The following is a 26,768-nucleotide window of genomic DNA, read 5'->3' as shown; positions in this document are numbered from 1 at the left end:
CGCTGACTCACCGTTACTAAAGGACACGCAGCTCATCGTATCACACTCCTCTTTCTACCCACAGCCTCCCTTTCTCTCCTCTTTCATGGCTAGCTACAGTATTGCTATTCTTAGCAGGGGGAGGCAAAGCTCTCCATTACAACCCAATGGATACTGATGTCTACTCGTTCTTTGTGTTGCCCCCAGTGTACGTGTGTATGTCTATGTGTGTGTTGTGTTTAGTACTAAGCTAGCTTAAGCCAGCTGCATCTCGCACGCCTCATGCATGGCTTAACTGAGCGAATGCCCGTCTGTGTGGGTGTTTCTGTATATTTGTAAGTCTATACATTTGCATCTGTGTGTGTTGCCTATCCACGTTTAAATCTTTTTCATGTATGTATGTGCATGTCTGCTCATCTTATCCATACACCCTCCATCCCTCCAACTTCTTTATTCTCTCTCGCACCCATAAACATGCACGCCGACACAAACTGACAATGGATTTATCACCATATATTAACCTTTAACATTCTCGCTGTTATGTAATTCAATATTATTTAATTTACCTTAGTATTGCAATGTCACTAATCCTTTTGGAGTGAATCACAGTGTAATATGCCAGTGACAGGCAGAACAAATAGTTGGCTCACACATTGTGAGTAGGCATACTTCCATATGTGTGTATACACACACACACAAACACAGACACACACAAACAGTGGTATTCACAGAGTAATCAGTGCTGCAGCTATTATTAATGAGAGAGAATCAGGTCATTAATATTTAAGCAGTGTCACTGGGGCCACCGCCATGAGAGTGTATGTGTGTGTGGTCTGTTTGTGTGTGTGTGTTTGTGGCTCCACATATAGAAGAGGGTCAGAGGGACTATAAGGCAATTTCCTCAGGCAGCGTAGTGAGACCCACTCCATTACAATAGGATAGACAGAGATGGAGACATATTACTCCCTTAAACAGAGAGAAGGAGGAAGACAGAAACACAGGAATCAGATTTTTCTCCTTGTCCTTTTGTTCCCATCCTTTCCTTTCCTTTCCTTTCCTTTCCTTTCCTTTCCTTTCCTTTCCTTTCCTTTCCTTTCCTTTCCTTTCCATCAGTTGTTTCTGTTCTGTGGAGGATGAAGAGGCTCAAATGGGAAACAGCAGATATCTCATTACATCACACTGGATAAGATGGGCCTGGGAGCTTCCTGTGTGTGTGTGTGTGTGTGTGTGTGTGTGTGTGTGTGTGTGTGTTGTGTGTTCGTGTCCACATTGCCAGCGTGAACCTGTCTAAGTGAACACTGTTGAGGTTTGCGTCTCTTTGGTCTGTGTCCTCCACACTGGGCATGATCTGGTGACATAGCACACATGCAGCACATGAACACACACAGAAACATACACACTTTTTCCCACCCCAATAAACAACATGGGGTGTAAGGGTGAGGGTGTAAATGACTGAAGAAAGGACTTAGCATAAAAACTGTAAATAATGACATTAGCTCTTCCCCTACCTCTCTCCCTTTCTCCCTCTCTTTCTTTTTGTCTCTCTTCCTCTCTCTCATCCCCACGGCCTCTTTCTGTGTCTAGGATTAGTGGGTATTACTTGCTCTGCAGAGTGAGGAGAATGAGACAGGTCTTACTGCCAGTTCCTAGATTGGGGGAGCAGGGAAAATATTCCTTTATAATAACCTCTCTTTATTAAATCTAGCTTGAGGACATACAGCAGCCTATTTCGCCCCCCTGAGCTCGTGGTCTGTATAGCTGCCAACAGTTGTCCTCAGATCATGCCAAGTTTTTCTGATTGAGTCATTGTTAACATATTGAATGAAAGGTAATTAGTTAATGGTGAATCCTATTATACGGACAAGATTATTGCCATGAATGGGATTAGTTCAGATAAGAGTTTCATCCCAACATAAAGCAGATAATAGTTTACTGGGAAAGAATGTGTCATTTTGAGAACCCATCCATTATAGTTTTTAGAATCAACTTTAATCTTTTATCTCCCACAATCCCCCTTGGATTGGCATGATGATTCTGTCCGTCAAACACTTTTCATTTTGACAAAACCCTAAAAGCTGCTATACTGGATTATACTGAGTCATACAAAGGGGGAGCGCTAATGTGAACATCAAGCTCTGTATCATGGACACTGCTCATAATACATCCACAAAACATTCATCTCAGTGTTTCATTTGCCACATCATATTACATTTACCAAGTAGTGAAGTGAAAAGTTCCAGAAGTATTGTTCCCACTTCAAATTTGCTTTTTAAGTTTTCTTTTAAAACATCCTCATAGCTACATGACACTCTCCTTGATAATTGAATTAAACAATACTACATGTAATACAGTATATAGGGTTAAGTTAAGGCCTTTGGTTATAAATATTTTAGCTTTGTTTCTGAGAACTTCCATCTGTTTGGTATGGCGAATGGCTCCAAACGCGACGATATGCGCGGGCCTCAGGGGCCGTTGCCATGGTGAGGACAGCAGTAGAAAGAGCTGTAGAAAATTCAGAATGTGTCATAGTTTCTTCATTTAACTTCACTTAACTCTCCTGAAGTTTTCGTGTTCACAGTTTTTCTTTGACCTCTTATCAAACAACTAGATTATTTTGAGCCTCACACTTTGTACTGATGATTGAACAGGGAGACTTTCATGCCCATCCAAGTCTTGGAAGTGCTTCAGCTGCCAGTTGCCTAACATTGTCGTTGCAAATGGTTCCCAAACCGCCTGTTATGCCGCCCCCATGGGAATCAGGAATTTCAGGCAGTGAACTCGAGAGGATAAACTTCAACGTACTTTTGATCTGAGTTTGTTTGATGAGCATCACCAGTTTTTCTTTTCTTCCTTGACAAAAATCTGTCTATCTTATACATCACTTTTTGGCATCCACTGATCTCTGTGGAGACTGAACAGGACTTTTACTTCCAGAAACCCTGGATGCCTGAAATAACTCCTCCCATTTTGCAACTTGACTCCAGTCCAGCAAATGAAAATACGTCTTCAGCCGTATTACAAATGTGTATATGTGCATAATAACACCTTGAGCATTTTAAACTAATGTAGCTGCGCGTTAGTTTTGGTTAATGATAAACAGATGCTGAGAGGGAAGAAATGACTAATTGGTAAGTTTAAAAACTTTGTCATGATTCCATCAAAAAGCCCTGGTGGTTGTTCCCTTATTGGCCATCTGCCTGTGTGTACAGTGATTTGTTTACCTGGGAGCTTCATTAGGGATAGAGAGACAGGAGAGGCCGCGCTGGTAGCTCCCCTATCCTCCCTGCTCGAGTATAGAGTTACCTTTGTACGGAAGAGGCTGCATTGATTAGCCATATGCCTGGGAGGCTTGGAGGAGGGGGGGTTTGCAGCCTCACCCTGTACCATCACGATCACCTCTGGGGGACTGAGAGCTGGGGAAGTTGGATGTGCAGAGATATGCTGTGTACAGGATAGGGCCTGCTTTCCCCTAGTGCATCTTTGCATTAAGATCCTATCCACACTGGTTACCAATAACACATTGATAATCTGGACGTTAATATGGGAAGCCTTGGCGAGGATTTTCCAGGAAAGAAGGAAACTGCATGTCAATCAGAAGAATACGCACAAAAAAATCAGCATGTGGCTTTATACTCAAGCAGACATATGTTGTACCGATGATTGCCAAGGGCCCAAGGATGGACTTGTTTGTGTGATTTCTCTAGCATGTTTTGAAGTTTATTCACAGCTTGAGTTTAAACCTGCTCCTCCCCTGTTGTCACTTTTTCTACACAGATACCGCTTCAGTGGCCATGGGTTTGTTTGATAGGCGTGCACAGTGTTCTGTCCAGTGGAGCTAGTCTGAGGTGTGATACTCTACGTTGTCTCTGTTCGGCTCTGCTAAGGAGTGCTAGCTGATTATGGTTTTGATTACATTTTATCAGCTTCTCTGTCAGCGCTGCTCCCTGTACGGAGCCGGCTTGGTAAGAATGATGAATGGCTCTTTTAATTGTTTCTAATTGATAACTGCTCAGAAAGACTTTGTTATGAAACACCGCCAATTCAGTAACACCGATACACTGTAGTGCCTTATTAATTCTCTCCCGTCTGGCTCGAGCACTGTGCAATTGAAAAGAACTCCGTCTGTGCGTTTGTGGGCCGACTAGGCAGTAATATTTTTTGGTGTAAGACCATGCCAGTTTTTAAATGCCAAAACACTTTTATTTTTATTCACCTCCCTGTGTCCAAGCCTTTGGTGTATTCAAGTCCTCCACGCCTTAATTATTTAAATCATTACAATATAATCTCTGCTGATTTACTACTCTGTTTAGGTGGCTGGGTTAGAGATGGTGTCTAACTATGTTACAGCCTGGCTTATGTGTTTATCATGATCATTTATGATGAGGTGATATTGGATGATAAATCCTCATCCTGCTGCCCCGTGGCAGGCATGCTCCGTCGTACTGGTGAGCTGCTCGGAGAGAACATTTGCATACATATTGTCTCACACCTTTAGATAGACTTTCTCTTTCTCTCACCCACGCTTACTCCATATCTACCCTTTCAAAAGCACTTTCAAAGGTACATTTAATGAATAAGGGAGGAAATAAAGGAAGCAGGAGAGGAGAGGAATGTAAACAGTGAAGGATACTTGTAGAGGGTGATCGTCTGTCAGCAGGCCTACAGACTGAGACATCTGTAACCTGTGTGGTCATTTGTTCTTTGTGTAGACCATGCACACAGGTGAGCTGTTGGTTTTATTGCAGCTGATTACACCTGTTTTGCCTGTGGGGCAAGTATGTCCTGGTCCACCTGTGGCTGTCTTGTCAAATCACCCAGGTGTTAACATGATATTTTCACCGTCTCTTCAGAAAGTATGTAAACTAACAATAAATGAAAAAAGGGGAAGAAAGAGGCTTGTAGAGAGAGAGAGACTCAAAGAGAAGGAGTAACTACAGTACGTAGACTAAGGGGGCCAAATGCATTAGACACGACTGTTGACACACCTTGTTTGGCACTTCTGTTTCACTTCAGGTTGGCAGCTGGCAGAAGCATTAACACCAAGACACTGCCATTTGCACTTTGCCCAAGTATAATTTAGCTTGACATGAGTCCTGTTTATAGAGTGATAATAGTCTGTTTGGTTTTCAGTTGCCTGTTTTAGCAAAGTTTTACAAACCAGCTGACTTCACAAGCTGCCAAATGGTGCTAATTAATGAAATAAAAATACTGCCTTCTAATGTAGAAGTGCAAAAATGAAAGATATGTAAAATCCTTTAAACAGATACAATTGTATGTAAAGGTTTGAGCACCCCTGGGCGAAGTCCATATTTTGTTGATTCTTTTGAATTGAAAAGAAATAAATACAACCCTGCAGCAAACACACACCACAAATGAACCCTTTTGCACTTAGGTTTTTGGCTAAACAGCAACAGTGGGGCCTGTCTTGTAAACACAAATGTCTGTCACTGATTGACTGAAACTACATAGCTGCTTGGCTGAAACAGGCTGGCACTATGCAGAATGCAAGTACGACGTGGTGATGTTATAAAAATTCGCACATTTGCACATTATGTTAGAAACAGGCTTGAGCTACTTTCATATGAAAATAATTCTTTACACTTTTCAACTATGTCATCAATTTTGCACATTGACCGTAATTAATTAAACAGTAATTGTGGCCTGTGCAACAGTTATGGATCCTATGTCAATACTTGATAACTCCCTTTGACAGAAATTTAAAAAGAAAAAAAAATTGTAGCCAGCTCAGAGTATTCCTAGAACATCATGTACAGCATTTTTAAGATCCTCCCACAGATTTTCAATGATGTTTTAGTCAGAGAACTGTGAGGGCCACTCCAAAAGCTTCAGCTTTTGGATTTTTTTGAGGTCTGCTTTGGATTATTGTCCTGTTGAGGAATCCAGCCAGTTTCACTTTCTTGACTGATTGCAGGACATTTGCCTCTAGAATTTATTGATATTTGGTGGAATCCATTCTTGGCCGCCCCAGGACCCTAAAGAATATTTTTCACCCCATGCTCAACAGTTGGCAAGACATTCTTTTCATCAAATGCTCCTCCTTTTTTTCAAACTGCAGGGCTCAGTTTTAATTTTATCTGTCCGCAGCACTTGTTTTCAGAACCGCTCTGGTTTATCCAGATGTTGCTTTACATAGTTCACACGTTTATTTTTGTGAAGAGATCTGAGGTAAGGTTTAGATCTGATAGCCCTTCCACGTACACCACGTGTTCAGTGCAACACCACTCCTGTGTCAGCTAAACCTTCCTGCATTTCCTTTCCTGTGTTGCCTTTCTGCCTATAGCTGAAGTGAAGTTTTCTTGGTTGTCCAGATCTTGTCTTGTCTTCCACTGTTCCCTTTTACTACCATTTCTGACAGTGGAAATTTATAGTGGGAAATTTCTTATTTTGTTTGCTGTCTTGAAAATCAAGTTCATAAAACTGACCACTGACCAATAATGTGTAGTCAAACGTTTTTCTCAAAATTTAAAGCATGATCAGAATCCAATTCCCCCTTCTCATTATTATCTCTCCCCTTTCTCACCTTGTTGCTTTTTTTTTTTATCTTGTCTCTATCATGTTTCTCCTTCGTCACTTTTATCTTTCTCTTCTCCTGCTCCCCCTTCCCCTCTCCTCCTACGTCGCCTCCTCCACTCCCTCCATCACCACAGTGCTCAGGCTGACAGATGTTTGGCTGGCTGGCCTGTCATAATAACTGTGGAGCTGGATGTCTCAGGTGGCTGGCGTTGGCTGTTCTTTGAGTACTTCACAGCCAGGACAGGACAGGACAGGACATTGCCTGGGGCTATGGGAGAGAGAAGGAGAAATGAGGATAGGGGTACAGAGGACAGGAGAAATGAGGAGCAGAAACAAGAGTTTTAATATTAGTTGATGTCATTATACCTTTTACCCAAGTTCTCAATGCCTACAATAGATACATCTCAGTAAAGAGTTAGTGAGCATGCAGCCCATCTTACAGCCAATCAGTAACGCATCTGTCAAACCACTGTAGCCTGATGAGCCTGTTAGTGCAATGACAATGCTAGAGGGCAGAGGTGATGAGCAGACAGTGGAAAGATAGCAGCAGAAGCAGAAAGCAGAAAATGAAAACATGTATGGAAATAGACATTCCTGCTTCTAAAACTTAAATTTGCTTTGCCAAATACAATTTGGAGGCAGTGTAATGTAAGAGACAATGTAAGCACAGGATTTTGAACCCACAGAACGTGTTTCCATCTTGCATTCCACATTTCAGCAATGAAAACACATCATTAAGTGTTGAAGTTATAATCAATACTTGCTTACCTCCTTGAGGAAAGAAGAAATATGCTGACAGTGAATGCTTTGCTGGTACGTTCAGTATGAACATTTCTTCTTTATGCTGATGAAAACATAATCCAGGCAGAATTACATTTCTTGTAAAATATATTTGCTCATGCAAATTAGTTGGTGAACATAATTTTTAGGAGACAGGGTTGATATATTAGAGGAGAGGATGAGGTGACAGAAATAGTGATGTGACAGGTAAGGGGGGCGAGGGTGGGGGGGGGTGCAGGATTGGAGAGAGAGGTGGCAAGGGGGCCACAAACCCTTCAAGCCAGCAGGAGGCTGTCTCTGCTGAGATTTATAGGTACTCTGTAAGCTGGACCCTGCACCTCTCTGTCAACCGCTCTCTCTTTATCTCCCTCTTGATGCATACAGTACGTTGTTTCCCCATAAGATTGATCTATTTGCTGAACAATTTTTCTTAAAGTAGACATACAGGCAGTGGAACTTGATAAGATGATGATTGATAATGAGGGATGTAGATGAATTTGTCTTGTCTCCAAAATGCTGTTGTCTACATACTGGTGCTGTCATGTGTTTATCTTTGCTGCCCTGTCATGGCTGAAGATGTTTTCCCACTTTTTGATTTCATAAGAGACCTTTATAAATGTCTGGCTTTCTGAGGCTGATATAGACAGACGCAGGGAAGGACAGACAGACGGGCACTCAGACAGGTCAGTTTCAGACTGGATAAGACCTGCTGTAAGCCCTATATCAGCCTGGCTTTGCTGTCTTATTGGACACTAAGGCTCTCCAGTTTACATCAAGCTCTTTAGATCCAACCAGAGAGTGAAGAGAGAGAGAGAGTTTGGGGGACATTATTGATCTTTGCCAACAATATTGCCTCTGTGGATGGCAACGATTGGATTAATTTGTTTTGAGATGTTTACATAGGGTGTTCCTTCTTCTGTGCTGTAATTATTGATGTTACGAGAGACGTTCACTTGGCTCCTCGCAGCTTGTGAGAAACATCGCCACTTAATTTAGGCTCATTTGTGAGAACATGTGCAAACATGAGTGTGAATTCTGTCAATTCCAAACCTCAGTAGAGATGATTTCATTTGATGGCTTTGCATTATGAATGTGTAGGTAACTCTGCATACATTATAGACTTTATGAAGAAGAGACTCAGCTCAGCTGATGAAACCGTGGTATACAGCAGGACACCGGGGGAATCGGTGTGCACCACAGCACCTCCCCAGCAGCCAACAGCCCTGTGTGTCTCTGACAGACAGATAGTTATGTAAGAGGGGAGAGCTAAAGGTTGCCTTGTCTCCTGAACCACCAGAAATCCACCCAGACACACCGAGCAGCGGTGAGGATAGGTGGCCCTCTTGCCTGCTGATTATAAAAGCTGCTTCATGCAATATTAAAAATGGTCCTCTACTCCACTTCAGGGAGCACAGAAATGTAGATATAATGCGTCAGCCTAAATATCATGGATCTCTGGACAAACTCACAGCCAAGGCTCGACCACTCAAAACATCTCATCAGCATTATAGGAAGCACTGTTATAAATAAACAGCCCTAACCTAAAGCGGTTATTAATAAATGGGCAAAGTTCAGTGCTTGATGTATGAATAATTATTATGGTCTTCAGGGAGCTGTCCATGTAAAATTAGATTGCTGCCAACCTAAATAATTAACAGCAGTATGATTATGGGAAGCGTAGTTCACTGTGTATTCCACACACACTGTAGCCTTTACAGCTGTCATATGGCAGCTTAGGAATAATGAGCATTCAGCATGGGGACAGTGTGTGGGACAGCGTGGCATGTTGCTACCTGCCCAGATGCTAGCAGCAGTGTTAACAGTCCGCTGTCCGAGCCACTCATCACCTTGACAGCCCATAAAGCTGTCACCGGGGAGACAAAATGTCCATGCCCTGAGCTATGTGACCAGGACGTGTCTGTAAGTAAATTAGTTCACGTGTGCGAGAATAACTGTCTCCCTGTGGACAGACAGCCTTGAATTCAGGCAAGCACTAATGAGTTCACCATCTCCCCTCCTACCTGCCGCCACTTTTAAGTAAGCGCCGTGTTCGAAAGATAATCAAAATACACAATAGCACTAAAGATTTGAATCATTCCTGAGGGAAGACTGTGTGTCACACCCTCAAAGTCACTCGAGTATGCAGCTAATTTTCCAATTATTAATATAATGCTTATGTTACTATTTTGTAATAGGAAACATTTTCACTTTGAGGACTGAAATGTCTCACATCTCTAAAATCAATACAGCAAATATCAAATCAGACCTATTATTAATCCTAAAACCTGGACATTTTCCTCTAAGGCTTCTTATAACAAATAAATATGTGGGTGTGCTTTGGGCCACATTATCTTGTGTAATTTAGCAGCCCTTAAAATGCTTGTCCACACAATTTAACACCAGCTTTATTTTCCCAAACTATATTTCCTTTAAAGTCATGCAGGACTTTACCATTAACAGTGTGGGTAAAGGGTGGGGAATGCTTGGACACACTGGAAAAGCCAGCCATCATAGAAAGTGGCGACACGCAATAATTGTTGACGCATGGTAGTAATGGCGCACACTTTTATGCAGTCTTTCCCACAGGGAATTCATAGTGTTGCTCTTGTTTGTACACACAAAAAGCAACAGAAAATGTAACAAATGCGAAAAAGAGAGCTAGAGATTAAAGTTCACCTCTGCACAGCGGGCCAGTCGTGGTGTGAAGTGGATGGAAAGATACAGAAATTGTAGGATGCAGCCCCTCAAATTCCAACCTCAAAAAAGTGTGAGGGGAAAGGGGTTTTAGACATTTCCGCTGTTGGACAAGAACTTCAGTTGGAGTATACTGGCACCTCTTAACACTAATCAATCAAAACCATTGTCAGTAATCGTCCTCTAACTGCCTTTGACGACTTTAATAGAGCTTGTATATTGTCTGCGTCTCCTATTATGTTTCTTTTAAAACTCAACCCTAGCTGTAAAAGAGCATGCATTTCCAGCCAACCAGCCCTGTTAAATAAATATATCATCACCATGTGGTTGTGTCTGTAAGAGAGTGTGTGTATTTACAGTATCATAATGAATAAGTCACTGTTTTGTAATTACTCTACATGTAAACATATTTAGTGAGTCCGCTTTGCTGCATAAATCACTGTTCGTGAAGCTCAGTGTTATACTTGGCAGTTTATTGTGTTACGTTAAAGGTACATGAACCATACACAACATGCGATCTGATCCATACGCACACACACACACACACACACACCCTGGCCAGCGTAACCATCATAAGGTCAAAGCAAGTCATTAGACAGTAGAGCTTCTGAATGCGGAGCAGCATGATGTGCCACACCTGACTGTCAAACAGTCACCTTAAACCAAAGACCGCTGCTTTGTAGTAAGATGTGCCTTGACCTGAATTACCATTACCATCCTCTCTCTCTTGTTGTGGCTTGTAGTCTCCCCTTACTCTCTTGACCCCCCCACCACCACCACCACCTCATTTTCAGCGGGCAACCAGACATTCTTGACATTTTGCAAAGGTTGAAAGACAAAGAACCTTTGTCTCCTAATAAGGCCGCGCTCTATACCCCACCTGAATGAGAATACAGGGGGAGGGAGAGCGGTGTGTGCTAGGAGGTCTGCATGTAGGGTGGGGTGCTTGTGTGTGATGGTGGAGGTGGAGAGGGGAGGTGTGTGTATATAGGGATACAGATGGGAGTGAGAAAATGTAAATGAGGATTGAGAATTAGTGGGTAGGACCAGAACAGGAAAGGAAAGCTGCAGGTAGGAAGAGACATTACGGGTTGTGTACGTACATGCAGGTAAAAGCTGTGGGAGGATGAGGCTCAGGACTGAAAATGATCCTCCTTGGAGAAAGACAAAGTGAACGCTGTCATGATCAATCCCCCGTCTGTAGGTTGAGAGTGATAACAGTTTGGTTGCAGAGGCTCATGTAAGATATTGCTCCGAGAAACACGGCAGCGCACCCTGATGCTTCGCCCTGCAGTCAACACAGACAGCCTCGGATGCTCTACAAGAGAGCGATATTCTCCATCACTGCAGGAGCTTGAAGCGGAACTCGCAACACCCAAGGTCCTTCTGGTCTCTTCTCATCTCTCTCTCTCATCCATCACACCCCTCAGCTCTACCTCTCACCTCCCTCACCGCCTCTCTCAATCTCTCTTGCACCTTATTCCTCCACAGTTTTCTCTGAAAAACTTGCTCCAAAACAGCTGAAGCGTGAGAAAAAATAGTGGTTTAACAAGTGTAAGCAAGGACAGAGGTGCGATGAAATGGAGATGTTTACTGTAAATAGTTAGGGCTCACCACCTGGTCAAGCACCTTCCAACCTTTGGTTTAGTCACTTCTTGTTTTCCACTCGGCTTGTGTCACTTTGAGTTATGTCTGCCTTATTCCCTCCACTTACCATACAGCTGTGGCCCTGTGTTATGCAGCGTGCCGGCATTGTCTCATTTGTGGCTTTCAAGGCACTGCAATTTGGCGAAGGCGCAGTTAAAAGTGAGAAAACAATGCTGTTTTTCTGTGTTTTGTCTCAACATTACATAAGGCGAAAGGTAAAAATATCTGGACCTGTCTTTAAAAGCAGATGGTGTGGTTATGACATCAGGCTCGTTAAAGGCAGCTATAACTAGGAAGAGCCAAGGGTTGTTGTGAAGTACACCGCCTCATATCCAGCTTCCTCTACTAACAAGAAGAAGAAATGTTCAGTGTGTGTGTGAGTGAGAGACACACACACACACACACACAAGCGATGAAACAGAACAAAAGTATGTGCTGCAAAAATCTTTAAATTCCCCTCTCATGGTCTCTTGTCTTTTGCTATATTAGTCTCTATCTCTGCCCCCCACCTCCTGTTTCTCTCTCTTTCTGTGTGGGTATTCTGTCACTCACTGGAATGTGGGCAGATATGGGATCATATTCAGACTTCCAGATTCATTCTGCTCGCGACTCAGGAGCCAATATTAGCCACGCGGTCGTTGTTTTACCCATGAGCCCGTTGCCTTGGAAACGTTGCATAAGAGGGAGTGGGAAAGCGGGATGCCCCTTGCTGATTGGGAGACAAGGTGGCAGATCTCTCTTTCTCTCCCCATGTCTTGTCTTCCCTGTATCTTCCTCCCGCATCTTGTTCTTTTCCTTCCACTCAACACTTGTTCTAACTGCATGTGTCAAAACACTGGAGCTCCAACTGTCCCCTCATGCCACGTGTTGAATCAACTCAGCACCCAGCACCTCCAAATAGAGCTCTGCAGTCAAAAACAGCATATCTATTACAGTTAGTCAGCCCTGCACCCAGGCTTCAACTAAATTAAAGCTCCTGTTGGAACAGTGATTTATAGCCCAATTGGAAATGTTTGTCCACACAGTGCATACACACACTTGCACACACACGGCTCCGTGAACTGAGTTGTGTATCATCCTTGGCTGTGGGAGGCCTTGGCTGGAGTCAGGGAGTATAGTGCTTTGTTGAATCCACTGAGACCACATGTTCAAGACTGCATGACTTGGCCTTCCATGGCTTCCATACAAGCAAGGCCATGCTGTGTCTACATACCAGGAGGATGAGAAAGAGAGAGGGAGAAAGAGGGATGACGAGGGAAGGATGGCCTTGGCTCTGGAGACAGGGCGATTTATCTTCTGTATCCTCGCTGACTGCAACTCCCTGCCTGGATTAAAAAGTAAAAAAGGAACAGGATCAGATTGGACACTTGAAACTTAACATAGTCATTCAGCAGCCAGGACTGCAGTTTATCCAAAAATGTCCAAACAACGTAACACACCCTCAAACATACCTGTGTAGGCAAAACCAGAGAAGTAATTAGCGATCTGAGCAAATCACGCTGGCTGTGGGTATAAGGCTGTGGTATAACCTCAAATTGAGTTTCTTGTGTAATTTGCATTATTTTCCAGCATGTAGCAAGCCAAGAAAAGAGCAGGGTGGGCAGCCCCTGAGTGAGGGAGCTGTCTTAATCCATGTGTTTAGCAAGCACCATCTGCTGCTTTTATTCAGATGGGAGCAGAAATATTTGGTTGATTAGGAGAGGATCTGCGAAGGATAGCCGCACCGTTACCACCGGTTACAAGGGACACACATGCTCGATTCTGTCAACTGGTGTCTTGGAAAGCAAACAGAAGACAGACAAACAGACATCAATGTGAAAGTGCTCAAATAAGTGCACATGAACGTGAACGACAGTAGTGTTCAAAACTCTGCAACGCGTCGGAGAGAAGACAGACACACACCAGCTGAGCAGATTTGAAAGAATGCAAACACTTACTGACAGATTAACAAGGAATTGCTCCACAGTGAAGTAACAGTAAAGAAACGGGGTCATACAAAACAATATGACCCACATTACATTAAGTAAATGTCAGGACTTATTAAAAGCGGCTATAATCAATGTATCATGACAATGTGTAGTGTGAGAGGTGTTGCTCTCGCTGATTAATGAACCTACAGAGAATTATCACCTGACTCTGCTGCTCCCCTGTTGCTTAATGGAGCTTTATGGAGAATTTTAGTTCATCGTTGAGGTGACACCTTGGTTTTAGTTGGATGTTGTTCAATGAGATTGATACACCACTACCTCTATCAGTTATTCCTTCCAAATAAAAAAGAAGGGATTTTTTTTTCTCTCTTCATTCTTGTGATGTTGAAATTTGCATTGATTTTTTCTCCTCGTCTCGTTGCAAAACCTGTGTGTTTCTTCTCCAACTCTAGGTGCTGATCTCGGTGGTCTGATGGACCTGGAGTCTCTGTACCGCGGCGTGGAGCAGAGCATCAACCACACGCGAGCGGGCCGAACACGCAGACAGAGCCTGGACAGGGCCTACAACATTGAGGTGCTGCTGGGCGTCGACGACTCGGTGGTCCAGTTTCATGGGAAGGAGCACGTCCAGAAGTACCTGCTCACACTCATGAACATTGTAAGTGACGGTGGCTCACACACTAACAGATGATTGCATATCAAATAAACAGATGTCTGATTGAATTAGGCTATTTCCCTGTAAATTTGAGGTGTAACACCAACATATCAATTCCTGTTAATGTACACACCTCACACACAGGTTGGCAAACATAACATTTTTCTTACTTTCTAAAAAAAATGAAATTATTAAATTATTAAATGGCAAAACTGTTCCATTAGAGCTGAATGGGACGTAAGTCACAGAGAGGTCAAAGAAAGAGGGTAAAAGACACACACACACACACACTCTCTCTCACCATCTGAATGAGGATTCAATTCCCTTCCTACATGTTCTCATCCAGCAATCAGCCGCGGGTAATCCTTTCTTCTCTATCTGAATATGATGAGATTTCATTTGTGTGAGTGTGTGTGTGTGTGTATGTGTGTGTGTGTGTGTGTGTGTGTGTGTGTGTGTGTGTTTTAGATGAGCCCTGTGCTCTGAAGGGGCTCCTACATATCGTTTCATCAGGCTTTGTGTCATGTCATCATTCATTGTGAGTGTGTTTGTGTGTGTGCGCGTGTGTGAGAGAGAGATGCAGAAACAGCAGGCAGTATGCTTCAGGCCACAACAACACTTTGCCAAGCACTCACACTCCCAGGTGTTTTAATGTGTGTGTGTGTGTACATGTGCTTGTGTGTTGGTGTGACACTCAACACATTGCAGACTTTAATCTTTGCAAATTAAACCTGTGGTGAGAGTGCTGTTTGCACGCTTTCGCCCGCGTGCACGCTCGCCTGTGTGTGTGCACATCTGTTTACGTGCGTGCTCCTGTTTGCTTTTGCTCGCATTGCGACCACTGCGCAAGGAACCAATCTCCGACTGTTAAGCAGGTGCAAGCATAGAGCAACAAATCCTACCACACCTCTTTGTCTCAGCTCAGCGCTTGAGAAAGAACAAGGGCGGCTGTGCTCTCTGCCTCCCCTTTTAGATATTTGTTAGACAATATAGGAGAAGGGAATACGCAGCCCTGTCGCAGCCCCCCTCTAATCTGTGGGGAAGAGATGGAGAGACAGAGGGAGAAGGAGTATTTTAAACAGCGCATTCGGAATAAATTACTGACAGCCAGATAAACAGAAATAAATAAATAAGGGCTGCCTCCCACGCGTGGCATCTGGGCGACTTTCTTCTTGAAAGTTTGCTTTGCTCACTTCAGGATGGGTGTGCTCTCTCTCTCTCTCACTCTCTCTCTTTCTCTGTCTCTCTCTCTTTGTCTCTGTTTTATTTCTTTCCCTCTCTGTCTTTCTCTCAGCCTCCCAGTCGCTCAGCGGCACCAGCTCACTCTACACTGAGCTCTTTTGCATTGTTACTCCTCCCTGACTGGGGTAGTTTATGGCAACAAATCCTCAATGATGGTTAAAAAAAAAACTTTCTAAGTATAATGTGAGTGATAACAGGTTTATGAGAAGACATACACGGTAAATTTAGGATAAGGAGAGTGATTTTAGAAGACGTGTTTTCCACAGGTGCCCTTTAAAGGCATTCAGACATAGCACAGGTTTTTGAGTTATTGTAAGATTGTGCATGCTTAACCACACAGAAGGATATATATGCTTTTCTTCTCTGTGGCCTTTCCTTGAAAGAATTAGGGCTTTAGTTTAAAAGTATAACCTTTATTAGGAAGTAGTGTTTTACTAATTTAATTTTAGTGGTGTAATAAAGTATATATGATCGTGTCTGTGTGGTTTTTACAGTTTATATTTAACACAAACTCGAGAAAATAAGGGCACTGTTTTACCACTGTAAAACCATCAAGTTTATGTCATGATGTCTCCTCTCTGTTCTTCTGACACTCGAGTATTTTTCCCGCTTCCATCTGTTCTTCCTCTACCCAATTTCTCTCCTTACTTCCAGGCTGAATTGACTGTATCTGATCTCTGCCTTTCTGTATGCATATTTACACTTCCAGCACTCCTGAAAAAAAAAAAAGTGCGTGAAACGATCCTCTGTCTTTTGTTACAGCAGCTGTTACACTGTTGAACAGCCACCTTCGAAGCATGAATAAAGCACGTGCGTTTCAGTGCAGAGGGTTATTATGAAAACCTAAAATATATTGTTTCTCATTGTTTATTTTCACCCTGCATCTTCCTTTTGTCTCTGTGTGTCTCAGCTGAAGTGAGCTCAGGGTAAAGGTGGGGAATGTGGTCTTGTGTGTGTGTGTGTGTGTGTGTGTGTGTGTGTGTTGGAGGACAGCGGCCTGTACTGCTGTATGCAGGACATCAAAGCTCTCCCACAGAAAACCACTAAATCCTGTCTACAAAGTTCAACAGGAGTGTCAAAGTGTGTGCAAGTGTGTGTGTGTTAAATGTGTGTAATTCTGCTTCCCACTCCTTTCCCATGTGTTTACCTCCCTTCTTCATGTTGTCTTCTTGTTCAATAGCATCAATGGACTAAGAATAAGTCTGACCATGCGACATGACAAACTATCAATGGATGAGAATCTTCATGCAAATACATGCAAAAAATGCACAAATAAATGTGCACAGTGTGAAACAAAAAGTCCTGTGTAAATGTCAAAAAAAAAAGCTCAGCCAGCTGAAAAGCTTTATTTATTTCGAAAATACAGAAAAATTTGGCTACTTTTCTTGATAGCTGATGTACTGATGATGCCTTTAATATCACTCGCTCCCCACGCTGCCAGTTCTCTCCTGCCTTCCTACTTAAGGACTGTTGTAGCAACAACGTTGTTGTAAATCTGCCACGTGCCAAATGCCAAATGGAGGCCACTGTGCTGTAATCTTCCTGTGGTGACCATCGTGGTGATAGATTAAGTAGCCAACAGTGATCTGTCTGTCTACCTGTCTGTCTTGCCCATTAATGGAGACCTTTAGAGTGGTGCTGCATAGTGTTAATCACCCTCCTCAATGGATATGAATAACTACTGCTGATGAGGGAGGTGTGTGTGTGTGTGTGTGTGTGTTGGGGTTGTGCTTGCATGTGTGCGTGCGCTTGTTTAATTTTAATGATGCATATTGGTTTACTGAGGTGTATTTTGTCTGCACCTTTGTGCCTCCAGTGTGTAATAAGCGTCGGGAGTGGAAGGAAGAGCTGGGAAAGGAAAGGTAGTCCAGGTAATAATAGACACCTTGTTAGCTGGAAGTGTCACAGATATGTAAGGAGCACTGTCAGATTGAGAGCTCAAATTCTGGGTTTCAGTTTGTTTTTGTTTTTTTTGTTTTTTTTGTTTTTTTTAAATATTCCCATGTGTGTTGACAAAAAGATGTAGAAAAGCTGTCCACAGTCTTCTAATTTATGTAGCACTCCAGCCAATTTTATTAGATGACTCAGTTCTGTCTCATCAGCAGCTGAGAGTGTTTTTAATGCATATTTTCAAAATGTTTGCCGTCAAATTTTCATTGCCTATTAAATGAAGCCCACTCTCCATGATGAGTTGATTAAAACTCATGAGCTCAGTGTATGAAGTGCTGTGGAAATATTCATATTATTACACACTTGAGGCTGAATGTATCTTGAGCCTTTATGAGCTTCTTACTACTATGTCTCCCTTTAGTCTTTGTAAGGACCAAGAAACAGGCAAATTCAGACCGAAACAGAAGAATTCTTTCCCTATATGTCATTTTAATATATAAGGAATGGTGTCATTGTAATATTAAATGTAGGTGTGAACCTGTGGATGAGGTGCTAGCAGCTAATAAAGTGCAGATTAAAAGTAGCAACCTGTCAGTGCCCTGTGACAGAACTACTCTCTATCACAGTCTCAGTTTCAGTCTCAGTTATTTACGTTTGCCCCCTTTTCCTTGCTTTTACTCTGTACTCTCCTTCCTTTTCATCTTTCGGGTTTTGATTCAGTTTCTAACCCAGCAATGAAATTACAAAAACAAACTGATTAAGAGGTTGTGAATGCGCAGACCTGCAGTGATAGAACTGAAGTTATTGTTTTCTGATACTGCTAAAGGTTTGTGTTTGTTAACAGAAGTAAAGCAGGCCTATATTTTCCAATTATCATGCACGTAAACAAACTACTTCCTCATTGTTCATTTTAAAATCAGCAATCGAATTATACCTATAATTTGATGACTAAACAATTACTGACAACGCCTTTAATATCACTCGCTCCCCACCTTCCCAGTTTTCTCCTGCCTTCCTACTTAATTTCGAACTCCTTCTTGCAGAGTTAAGTGGCAGGTCCTGTCTGCATTATTTATCTCATAGTAATGATTTTGTGCCTTGCTGACCTCTAGGCCTGCATTACTTATACTGCACATACAGACTGACTGACACACACACAACCGGGCAAATCTAGCCTGACTTGGATACCTGTAGCTTGCGTGGTAAGTAATGGCACCTGATGTCGCCCTTCCCAACGTCAGAGCACAGCCAGCAGCATTAACATGCCTGTACAGCTGTTCACAAGGAACTGTGTGTGGTTGTGTGTGTTGGATGCTTGTGTGTGCCTCCATGGGTAAGCATGTAACTCACTGAACATGTGGGTGTGTCTGGGATTATGAATTACTGTGGCATGTCTGTCCCCCAGTGTACACCATCTGTGTATGAAATGTCCAACTGTATGTAATAAGTGTTAAAGTGCATAAAGACACATAGAGCTAAAGCTGGGACTGAAAGGACGCTGCCTCGGTGCATGTGTGTGTGTGTGCAAGCATGTGTGTCTCTCATTAGAGTGGAACTTGTGGTGTCGGGGTCACCTGGAAGTCAACCGCTCCTAATTGGCCTAACAGTTGTCAAGGAAACGGGCTGGATCAGGCCAAGTGTGAACTGACCCACCCAAGTGCCCATGTCATCTCAGACAAACAAACACGGTCTCTCTCTCTCACACACACACACACACACACACACACCAACACACGCACGCACGCACGCACACACACACACAGTCATTGTGTGTCACTTCCATATACTTTAGCCTGCCAAGATAACGAGGGGGTGAGACAAATGTTACCAAATGAGAGACAGAAATACCAGGAGGTAACCAGACAGACAAGATAAGAACTGCAGACACACACACACACACACACGCACACATACACACACACACACTCACAGTCTCTCTCTCTCACACATATACACACTCAGTATCAGACAGGGTTAAACTGAGAAGACAACAGAACCCTCCGTCTGTGTTTGGTGGTTGCCTAGCAACTCTATCTTTTTTAATGTGTGAAAGGAGCATCCAAAACATGAAGCTGAAGGTCGCTGGAAGAAAACTTTTCTCTGTCTTCTCCTGTGTCCCACACTTGAAAACTCCTCCCATCTGCTCTTCCACCCGTCAGTTCAGGAACTGAAGGCCGTTATCAAATATTAAACGTTGCCCAGTCCAAGAATAAATTTTATCATCAGAGTTGACAAAATGAAAGAGAGGAATTTTCCCCCATAATGAGTTCTTTAGCTATTTTAAATACATTTTGCTGATAAAATTGGCTTAGTAATATTTTGAATGCAGGACTTTTATTTGTTGTGTAGTATTTTTAATTTATTTTCACTTTTACTTTTTACTTTAGTAAACAACCTGAATATATCTTCCACTAGTGAAAGTATCACTTTGTATAATGTACAAAAAAAGACCATTAGAATAGAAAATAGTGCATCAGGAATATGTTTCATTTGTGAAGTTGCCCCATAAGAATTATATAGTTACACTTAATTGTTCTGCAAGGTTTTAGCAAAAGACACATTAAAAAAGATCCATTACTTTTGGATCTTGCCCTCAGCTTTTGCTGCATCAAGTTTGACCATTAATTTTTTAATCTGTCTCTTGTTTTCTGATGTGCAATACCAAACCTCTTTTAATACAGTTGCCTTCATTTACAATGCCTTATAATCACAACCCTAGGTACTATTCTCTCCTTTCACTCTCATAATACTAAATTGCATTCACAGCTGAAGGTCAAAAGGTCCCAGTTAGCGTCTCAGTCTCCATTATTTCTAGTGTTCCAGTTCGGAAAACTGTGGATGCCCGCAAGCTGTGACTTTCCTTACATAACATGCCACTTCCACTGAAACTGCTAATGCTATTCCAGTGATATCTGGCTACGTTAGCTTAGAATGCTGGCAACTGTAAAGTAAACATTTCAGAAGGTTAATTCATGAATCTGATCATTTACCAGACAGATGCTCCTAATAACAACATGCAACAAACAACACTTTAGTTTTGCGGTTTCTGAATATAAAGCTAGTTAAAGCTTTTGCGTTGCAGTCATGTGTATATGTTGATGCAATCAACTAAATTTATTCCAGACGGTTTGTGGTTAACAAAGTAGGATTCTGACTTGAAGCATCACTCAGTTGTTCCTAACAGGATGCTGGAATTTCCAACTTTACACCACGTATGGAAAAGAGCGCTAAGTTACTTCCAAACCCCTCTCCTCAGCTCCATGCTGCATTTGTTTCCTAAGAATGCATCGTTTCCACTGCCTTCCAAGCTCTTTCTCTGTTCGCACTTTGCCTCTGTGCTCCTTCTCTCCTCTCTGCTTCTTGTCTCTTCCCCTCTGCCTCTATTCATAGCATTCCTCAACTCTCTCACTGGATGTGTCTGCAGTTCTGTTCTTCTTCTCTATGAGTGTGTGTGTGTGTGTGTGTGTGTGTACAGTATGTGTCTCTTTCTCTGCAGCGTGTCCATCAGCCATCTCATTATGGCTGTCTGTTTTTACATCCCTTTGCCTCATTAGGCACCACACACAGCCACTGAGGACAGCAGGCCTCAACTCCTGTGCCAATTTACCTCTCTCTCTTGCGCGCTTTGTGTGTGTGTGTGTGTGTGTGTGTGCATGTGTGTGTGTGTTTTTCACCAGTGCTCTTTGCATCTCTCTTGTCACACATTACCTTGTTTCCTTGCATTAGACATCTTCCTTCCCTCATCTGCTCTCCATCTGTGCTCATGGGAAACTGAGTTCCTTGCATTCTCCTCACCTCTGTGTTTTCTAATTAATTGGGAAAACCACTCTAATCAACCAATTACATGGAAAAGAAGTACAGAGCATCTAGACCATATTAAAAAAAATAGTTTGACATTTTGTGAAATATGCTTTGTTTGACATTTAGATGAAAGGAAACAAATCCGTTCATTTAATATGAAGCTGCAGCCGGCAGGTGGCTCGCTTACTTTAGCATCGAAACTCCAAGAAGTCACTACGCCCGCCCAAGAAATAGTCTTGCACATGCAGTAACTCTCTTTTACACTTCAGTTTCAGTTCTTGTGTGAATCTCGTAGTATGTGATGGGCCATTATTTTCAAATCTTTTGGTGTGTGCATGTTTGAGATTAGACAGAAGGACATCTGCAAAGTTTCTCTTATGTGTGTGATGCTAACCGATTTCAAAATCAGTCAGGATTTAAAACTCCTGTAGTCTGAACCTGGCTTTAGACTTACAAGTGGGTGGCTTTTGTTAGCATTGTCCAGAACTGGGCTAGCTTTTCACCCATGTTTTCAGTCAGTGTTGCTAACCTAAGCTAACCCAGTTGCTGACTACATCTGACAGTGGTAGTGGTGGCTGGTGGCTTATTAGAAAGAGCGAAAGCACTTAATTAGCAGAAACCTTGCAACTCAAAAGTTGGCCTTGTTAATAGCTCATAACTATCTGTAAAGATATAGTGATTATCACATATTTATTAACCATTAATAAAGCAATTAGTTACAATTTTCAGTCCATTTATATCTTAGATTTTTTTTTTTTTTACTACTACTGATATTTGTGTTCCCCCTTGTGTTTCTTTCTATGTGACTCCAGGTGAATGAGATCTACCATGACCAGTCTTTGGGAGCAAAGATCAATGTGGTGCTGGTGCGGATTATCATGCTGGGCTATGGCAAGGTAAGACCTGACAGGACACGGGGTTCTACTGAAAAGTCAAGTGAGCTGCCGTTCTTGAAAAGTGCATGCTTTGACTCTCTCTATCTGCACCATCTTTGATACTAGGATTTTGCTACAATCGCTTTAAGTACCTACAGTAAGCACAGCCAAGTCGAACACACACTCATAAACAAACACACAGACACACGCGCACACTCATCAGCACGCACTGATGCCCGGAGCCTGTTATTCCAGTGGACTGAGCAAAAGAGGAACTAAAAGCATGTGGCGTCCCAAGGGAGTGTTTTCAAGTCGCACGCCTTCACAGTTCAGCACCAAAGCACACAGAAACTCTGCCCGTTATGCAATCAGCCTTCCTCCCAGTAGGCTGCAGCACAGAATCATGGGAAGTCCAGGCAAAGATAAACAATCAATGATAGCCCTCCCTCATTCATAAACAGAGAGACCGGACGATGGGGGTAGCATCCTTTTCTTCTTCGCTGTAACTCTATCTCCTGTCTGTGCTGAAGAGAGGAAGAGAGAAAGAGTGGCAGAGAGGGAAAAAGAGAGATAAAGCTGGACATGGCAGGAATGGAGGAGGACAGGGATTACCCCACAGGATGATACAAATGATTTTATTGCTGGATAGGTGCTCTGTGATACACTTATGCTGCTGTAGCCTTATCTCTTCCTCTCCTCTCTACATGTCTACAGTCCCAGTGGAGCCTGAGAACACACACTCCCACACCCACACACACACACACACACACACACACACACACTCCTACATTGGTCATTCTGGGCCAGCCCCTATGCAGCTTCAGCCAAAGCTCCGGCTGTCCATCATCCCCAATTACCGTGGCAACAGAGCTGCACCCAGACAGTCTGCAGATTGGCTATGTGACCCTGAATGCAGGCGCACACACACACTCACACACTCCAACATGTACACGACACACACACACCATTACAAACACATTTTTAAAGATCATAAAAATACACTGAAACACACACTCAAGCACCTGATGAACGTGAGAAAGCACACACACGCGTACAGTGCACTCTGTCTAAGGGGTGTTTGTGCAGAGTGCAGACTTCACAATCCATCATGTGTGCAGAGGCAGGCCATATGTCTTTGCTGCAGCGCACACACATTCTTCGCTGTTTGATTCAGCTGTGTATTGTGCATGAGTGAAAAAACAGGAAATGTAGGAAACATAGAAAGTGAGGCAAAAAGGAAGCAGTGGAAGAGAGAGAGAGATGGAAAGACTTGTACAGCAGAATGTGGCGAGGGGAGGGGAGAGGAGAGGAGAGGAGGAGAGTAGAGATCCTAATGAGGAAGAGCATGAGAGGTGAAGGTGAATGGAAGGAATTGCTGGCTTCTGGTTGTTTGTGTGGGTGTCGGTATTATGCATTTAATCATAAGTAAATATTCTGTAATTGGACATGTTTTTGTCTATTAGTGCATAGCTCATTAAGAGGCAGCTCTGTGTTCAGTTTCATGTTCATTATTGAAAATTACAGGTTCCTAAGCATTATTGTGTGAGTACTGTAGATCCCTTGGAGTGTGTTTGTGTGTGTGTGTGTGTGTGTGTGTGTGTGTATATGTGTGTACGTGCAAAAGTGTGTCGTACACCTCAGCAATTTGCAAGATGTGCTGACAATATATAACATTGTGACACTGCCCTCTACAGGGTTGAATGAAATGATGTACCAGAACTGAAACAAGAAGCAGGTATATTTCCCTGTTTATGTATAATCTTTACACCCTCTTCTCTCTGTGCCTCTGTCTGTGTGTGTGTCTGTGTGTGCGTGTGTCTTTCTTTCCAGTCCATGAGTCTGATTGAGCTGGGGAACCCATCTCAGAGTCTGGAGAATGTGTGTCGCTGGGCCTTTCTGCAGCAGAAGCAGGACACAGGGGACGCTGAGTATCACGACCACGCCATCTTCCTCACACGACAGGAATTTGGCCCCACAGGCATGCAGGGTAATAAAGGGCAGAATTTAAAGCCTATGTAACCACTTTCGTTTAACATATTCTACGTACATCCAAGCTGCGTGCCAAACCTCATGAGGACCTAAAACTCATACGTACACATAGAAAACTCCCCTCTTCCTTCCTTTGCCTTATACAGCTGGATAGCACACTGTGGGTTTGGTGGTTGGTGGTTTTTCTGTGCAGCAGAGTGCAGACTAACAGGCTGGCCCAGGGGAGAGGCCTCTAAAGGCAGTGGCCTAGCTATCCAGAAGCCCTTCAGCTGCCCTTGGGCTCAGCCTTCAGCAGCAGAAAATCAATAGACAGAGCTGGGCCAGCCACAGCTCCACAATTAAAGGCAGTACGGGACAGACAAGCACACAGGGAGTTGGAGATTGGCATATGTGGGGGCGGAAGGCGACGGTTTAGGGTTAGGATTAGACACACAAACACGCATACGTGTTTGTTCTTATGTGTGTGTGTGTGTGTGTGTGTGACCCACTCGTGCGTGTTTGTGTGTGTAAGTTTTTTGGGTATAGTTTACCCAAATTGGATTCTTCTTACTGATCATTGGTGTCTTTTACTTAGAACAGTAAAACTGAGGAATTACCTGGGAAATTACTTAAAATGAAACATTTTACCAAGTTTAGCCAGCCAGCCAAGATTACCCAGTTTAAGAAAATACATGTATAATGAGTAGTCAGACAATATGAAGTCATTTATGTCACTGGTTGACAGTTTCTGTTTCTGTTGATCATTTGGATAAAGGGGCAAATAATTTGAAAAGTTTTTCCTTTCTCTGATTTTCAATCGTGCAGTGTGTATAAGTTTGTTTGGCTTCGTTTTGTGTAAAATATTAAGATTAATACCACGTAAAAATGACCTTTGACTGGCCAAGCAAATTAGTTTTTGTCTATTTAGTCATTTAGTTTAACATTGAACATTGTTAAGGCGTTAACACTCCCTGAACGTTTCAGTCCAATATAACAAAAAGTCTACAGATTTTGAAGTGTGTGTCCCTCTCCTTCCGGTTGCCTAGGTTACGCCCCAGTGACGGGTATGTGCCATCCGGTGAGGAGCTGCACTTTGAACCATGAGGACGGCTTTTCCTCTGCCTTTGTGGTGGCGCACGAGACCGGACATGTGTAAGTGCACAGCCATAATGATGTCTTCAAGCTGTCTTACGTGGTACAGCATAAGACAACAGAGCAATCACTCACTCTATTGATTTATTACAGTTTTGGTCCATTGGTCACCTCAGCCAGTGTCTGATGAGAGAACTGCTACTGCTTCCCTCCTTTGTTTCTTGTTCTTCTTCTCCTCCCACATGTTCCCAATCTGTCTCCACTGGTTCTTCTCTTTTCCCTTCACTTCTCTCCTGTCTTCTTGTTTTAATCTCTCTCTCTCTCTCTCTCTCTCTCTCTCTCTCTCTGCAGGCTGGGGATGGAGCACGATGGCCAGGGGAACCGCTGTGGAGATGAGGTACACATGGGCAGCATCATGGCTCCCCTGGTGCAAGCTGCCTTCCACCGCTTTCACTGGTCCAGATGTAGCATGCAAGAGCTGGGACGCTACCTTCAGTGAGACAACACATTCTGACACACACACAAAGAAACATAGATAAACAAGGATTTTGTTTATATAGGTTTTTTAAGGGTCATTACTTTCATTGCTATGTTAGACTGAATTTGCACGTAGTTGATATTTCCTGCCAATAATCTGTGTTTTTAAGGTTAGATGTTATTATCCTAAACGTTATGATAAAAGTTGTTTTAACTGTTTTGCTTCATTTTTAATGTAATTGCCAAAACATTCAGTAGTTTCAGCTACTGAAATGTGAAACTGTGCTAGTTTTCATAGCCTTCAATAATGATATATCAAGTATCTTTCAGTTTTGTGCTTTTGGTTTGACAAAATGAGCACTCTGAAGATGTCGCCATGGGTTCTGGGGAACTGTTATGGCTGTTTGTCACTATGTTATGATGTTTTGTAGTTGATTAATTAAGGAAATGCTATTGAGAATAGATTAGATTAGATTAGATTAGATTAGATTAGATTAGATTTATTAATAAAAAATAGAATTTGCAGAACTTAATTATATAACCGAACAATGACATAAGTAGATACTAAAATCTCATTACATTTTCTTGGACTGCTCTCACTCAGTTCCTATGACTGTCTCCGTGATGACCCCTTTGACCACAACTGGCCCTCACTGCCTCAGCTCCCTGGTCTGCACTACTCCATGAATGAACAGTGCCGCTTCGACTTCGGTGTGGGCTACACAATGTGCACCGCGGTAAGAGATCCCCGTAGTCTGACTTCACAAACATAGCTAGGTTATACTAACACTTACTTCCTGCACTAATATTATAAGGGACATATTGAAGGCAACTTCTATAAGAGCTGCTGCCACCTTTTTCAAGTTAAACATTATTTTATCTACTGAGATGATGCGGTTTTTCAGAGTTGGGGTACACCCAGTTTGAACGCAGTCAGTTCAAGCTGTTTCTTTTGGAAAGAGCGTCATTCTGAGATTAAATTTTTACAATTCACATATACACAACTATTCACATTCTTCTGATGTCCTCTGCTTTCCTCTCCTCGCCACTGGTGGGATTGACATCTTGCTTAAAAGCAGGTAATTGGTTTTGATAGCTATTTCTTTTTGGGGTTTTTTCCTGTTAATAATGTTAATTATATAAAATATTTATGTTAACACTACACTTACCTTGGTACCACAGTGCCTTTACATGAACACACCACAA

The 26,768-nt window shown here is 42.7% G+C and overlaps 1 protein-coding gene across 2 annotated transcripts in view; it reads left to right on the top strand.

Moving 5' to 3' along the window:
* Positions 1–26,768, top strand: part of LOC121188927 (A disintegrin and metalloproteinase with thrombospondin motifs 2-like) — a 106,775-nt gene that overhangs the window by 65,221 nt on the left and 14,786 nt on the right. Inside the window, exons 3-9 of one of the 2 annotated variants that reach the window (XM_041048873.1) lie at positions 6,605–6,648; positions 14,015–14,220; positions 21,963–22,046; positions 23,856–24,012; positions 25,040–25,145; positions 25,437–25,580; positions 26,167–26,299. In XM_041048873.1, the coding sequence (XP_040904807.1) occupies positions 6,605–6,648; positions 14,015–14,220; positions 21,963–22,046; positions 23,856–24,012; positions 25,040–25,145; positions 25,437–25,580; positions 26,167–26,299 (874 nt within the window). The remainder of the gene's footprint in view (positions 1–6,604; positions 6,649–14,014; positions 14,221–21,962; positions 22,047–23,855; positions 24,013–25,039; positions 25,146–25,436; positions 25,581–26,166; positions 26,300–26,768) is intronic. The other variant, XM_041048872.1, reaches the window with a different exon arrangement.

The sequence above is a fragment of the Toxotes jaculatrix genome, chromosome 10 (assembly GCF_017976425.1).
Source record: "Toxotes jaculatrix isolate fToxJac2 chromosome 10, fToxJac2.pri, whole genome shotgun sequence".
NCBI classification, from domain to species: Eukaryota; Metazoa; Chordata; class Actinopteri; family Toxotidae; genus Toxotes; species Toxotes jaculatrix.
Note: the sequence above shows the minus strand (reverse complement) of the source record. Positions and strands in the feature narration are given on the sequence as shown.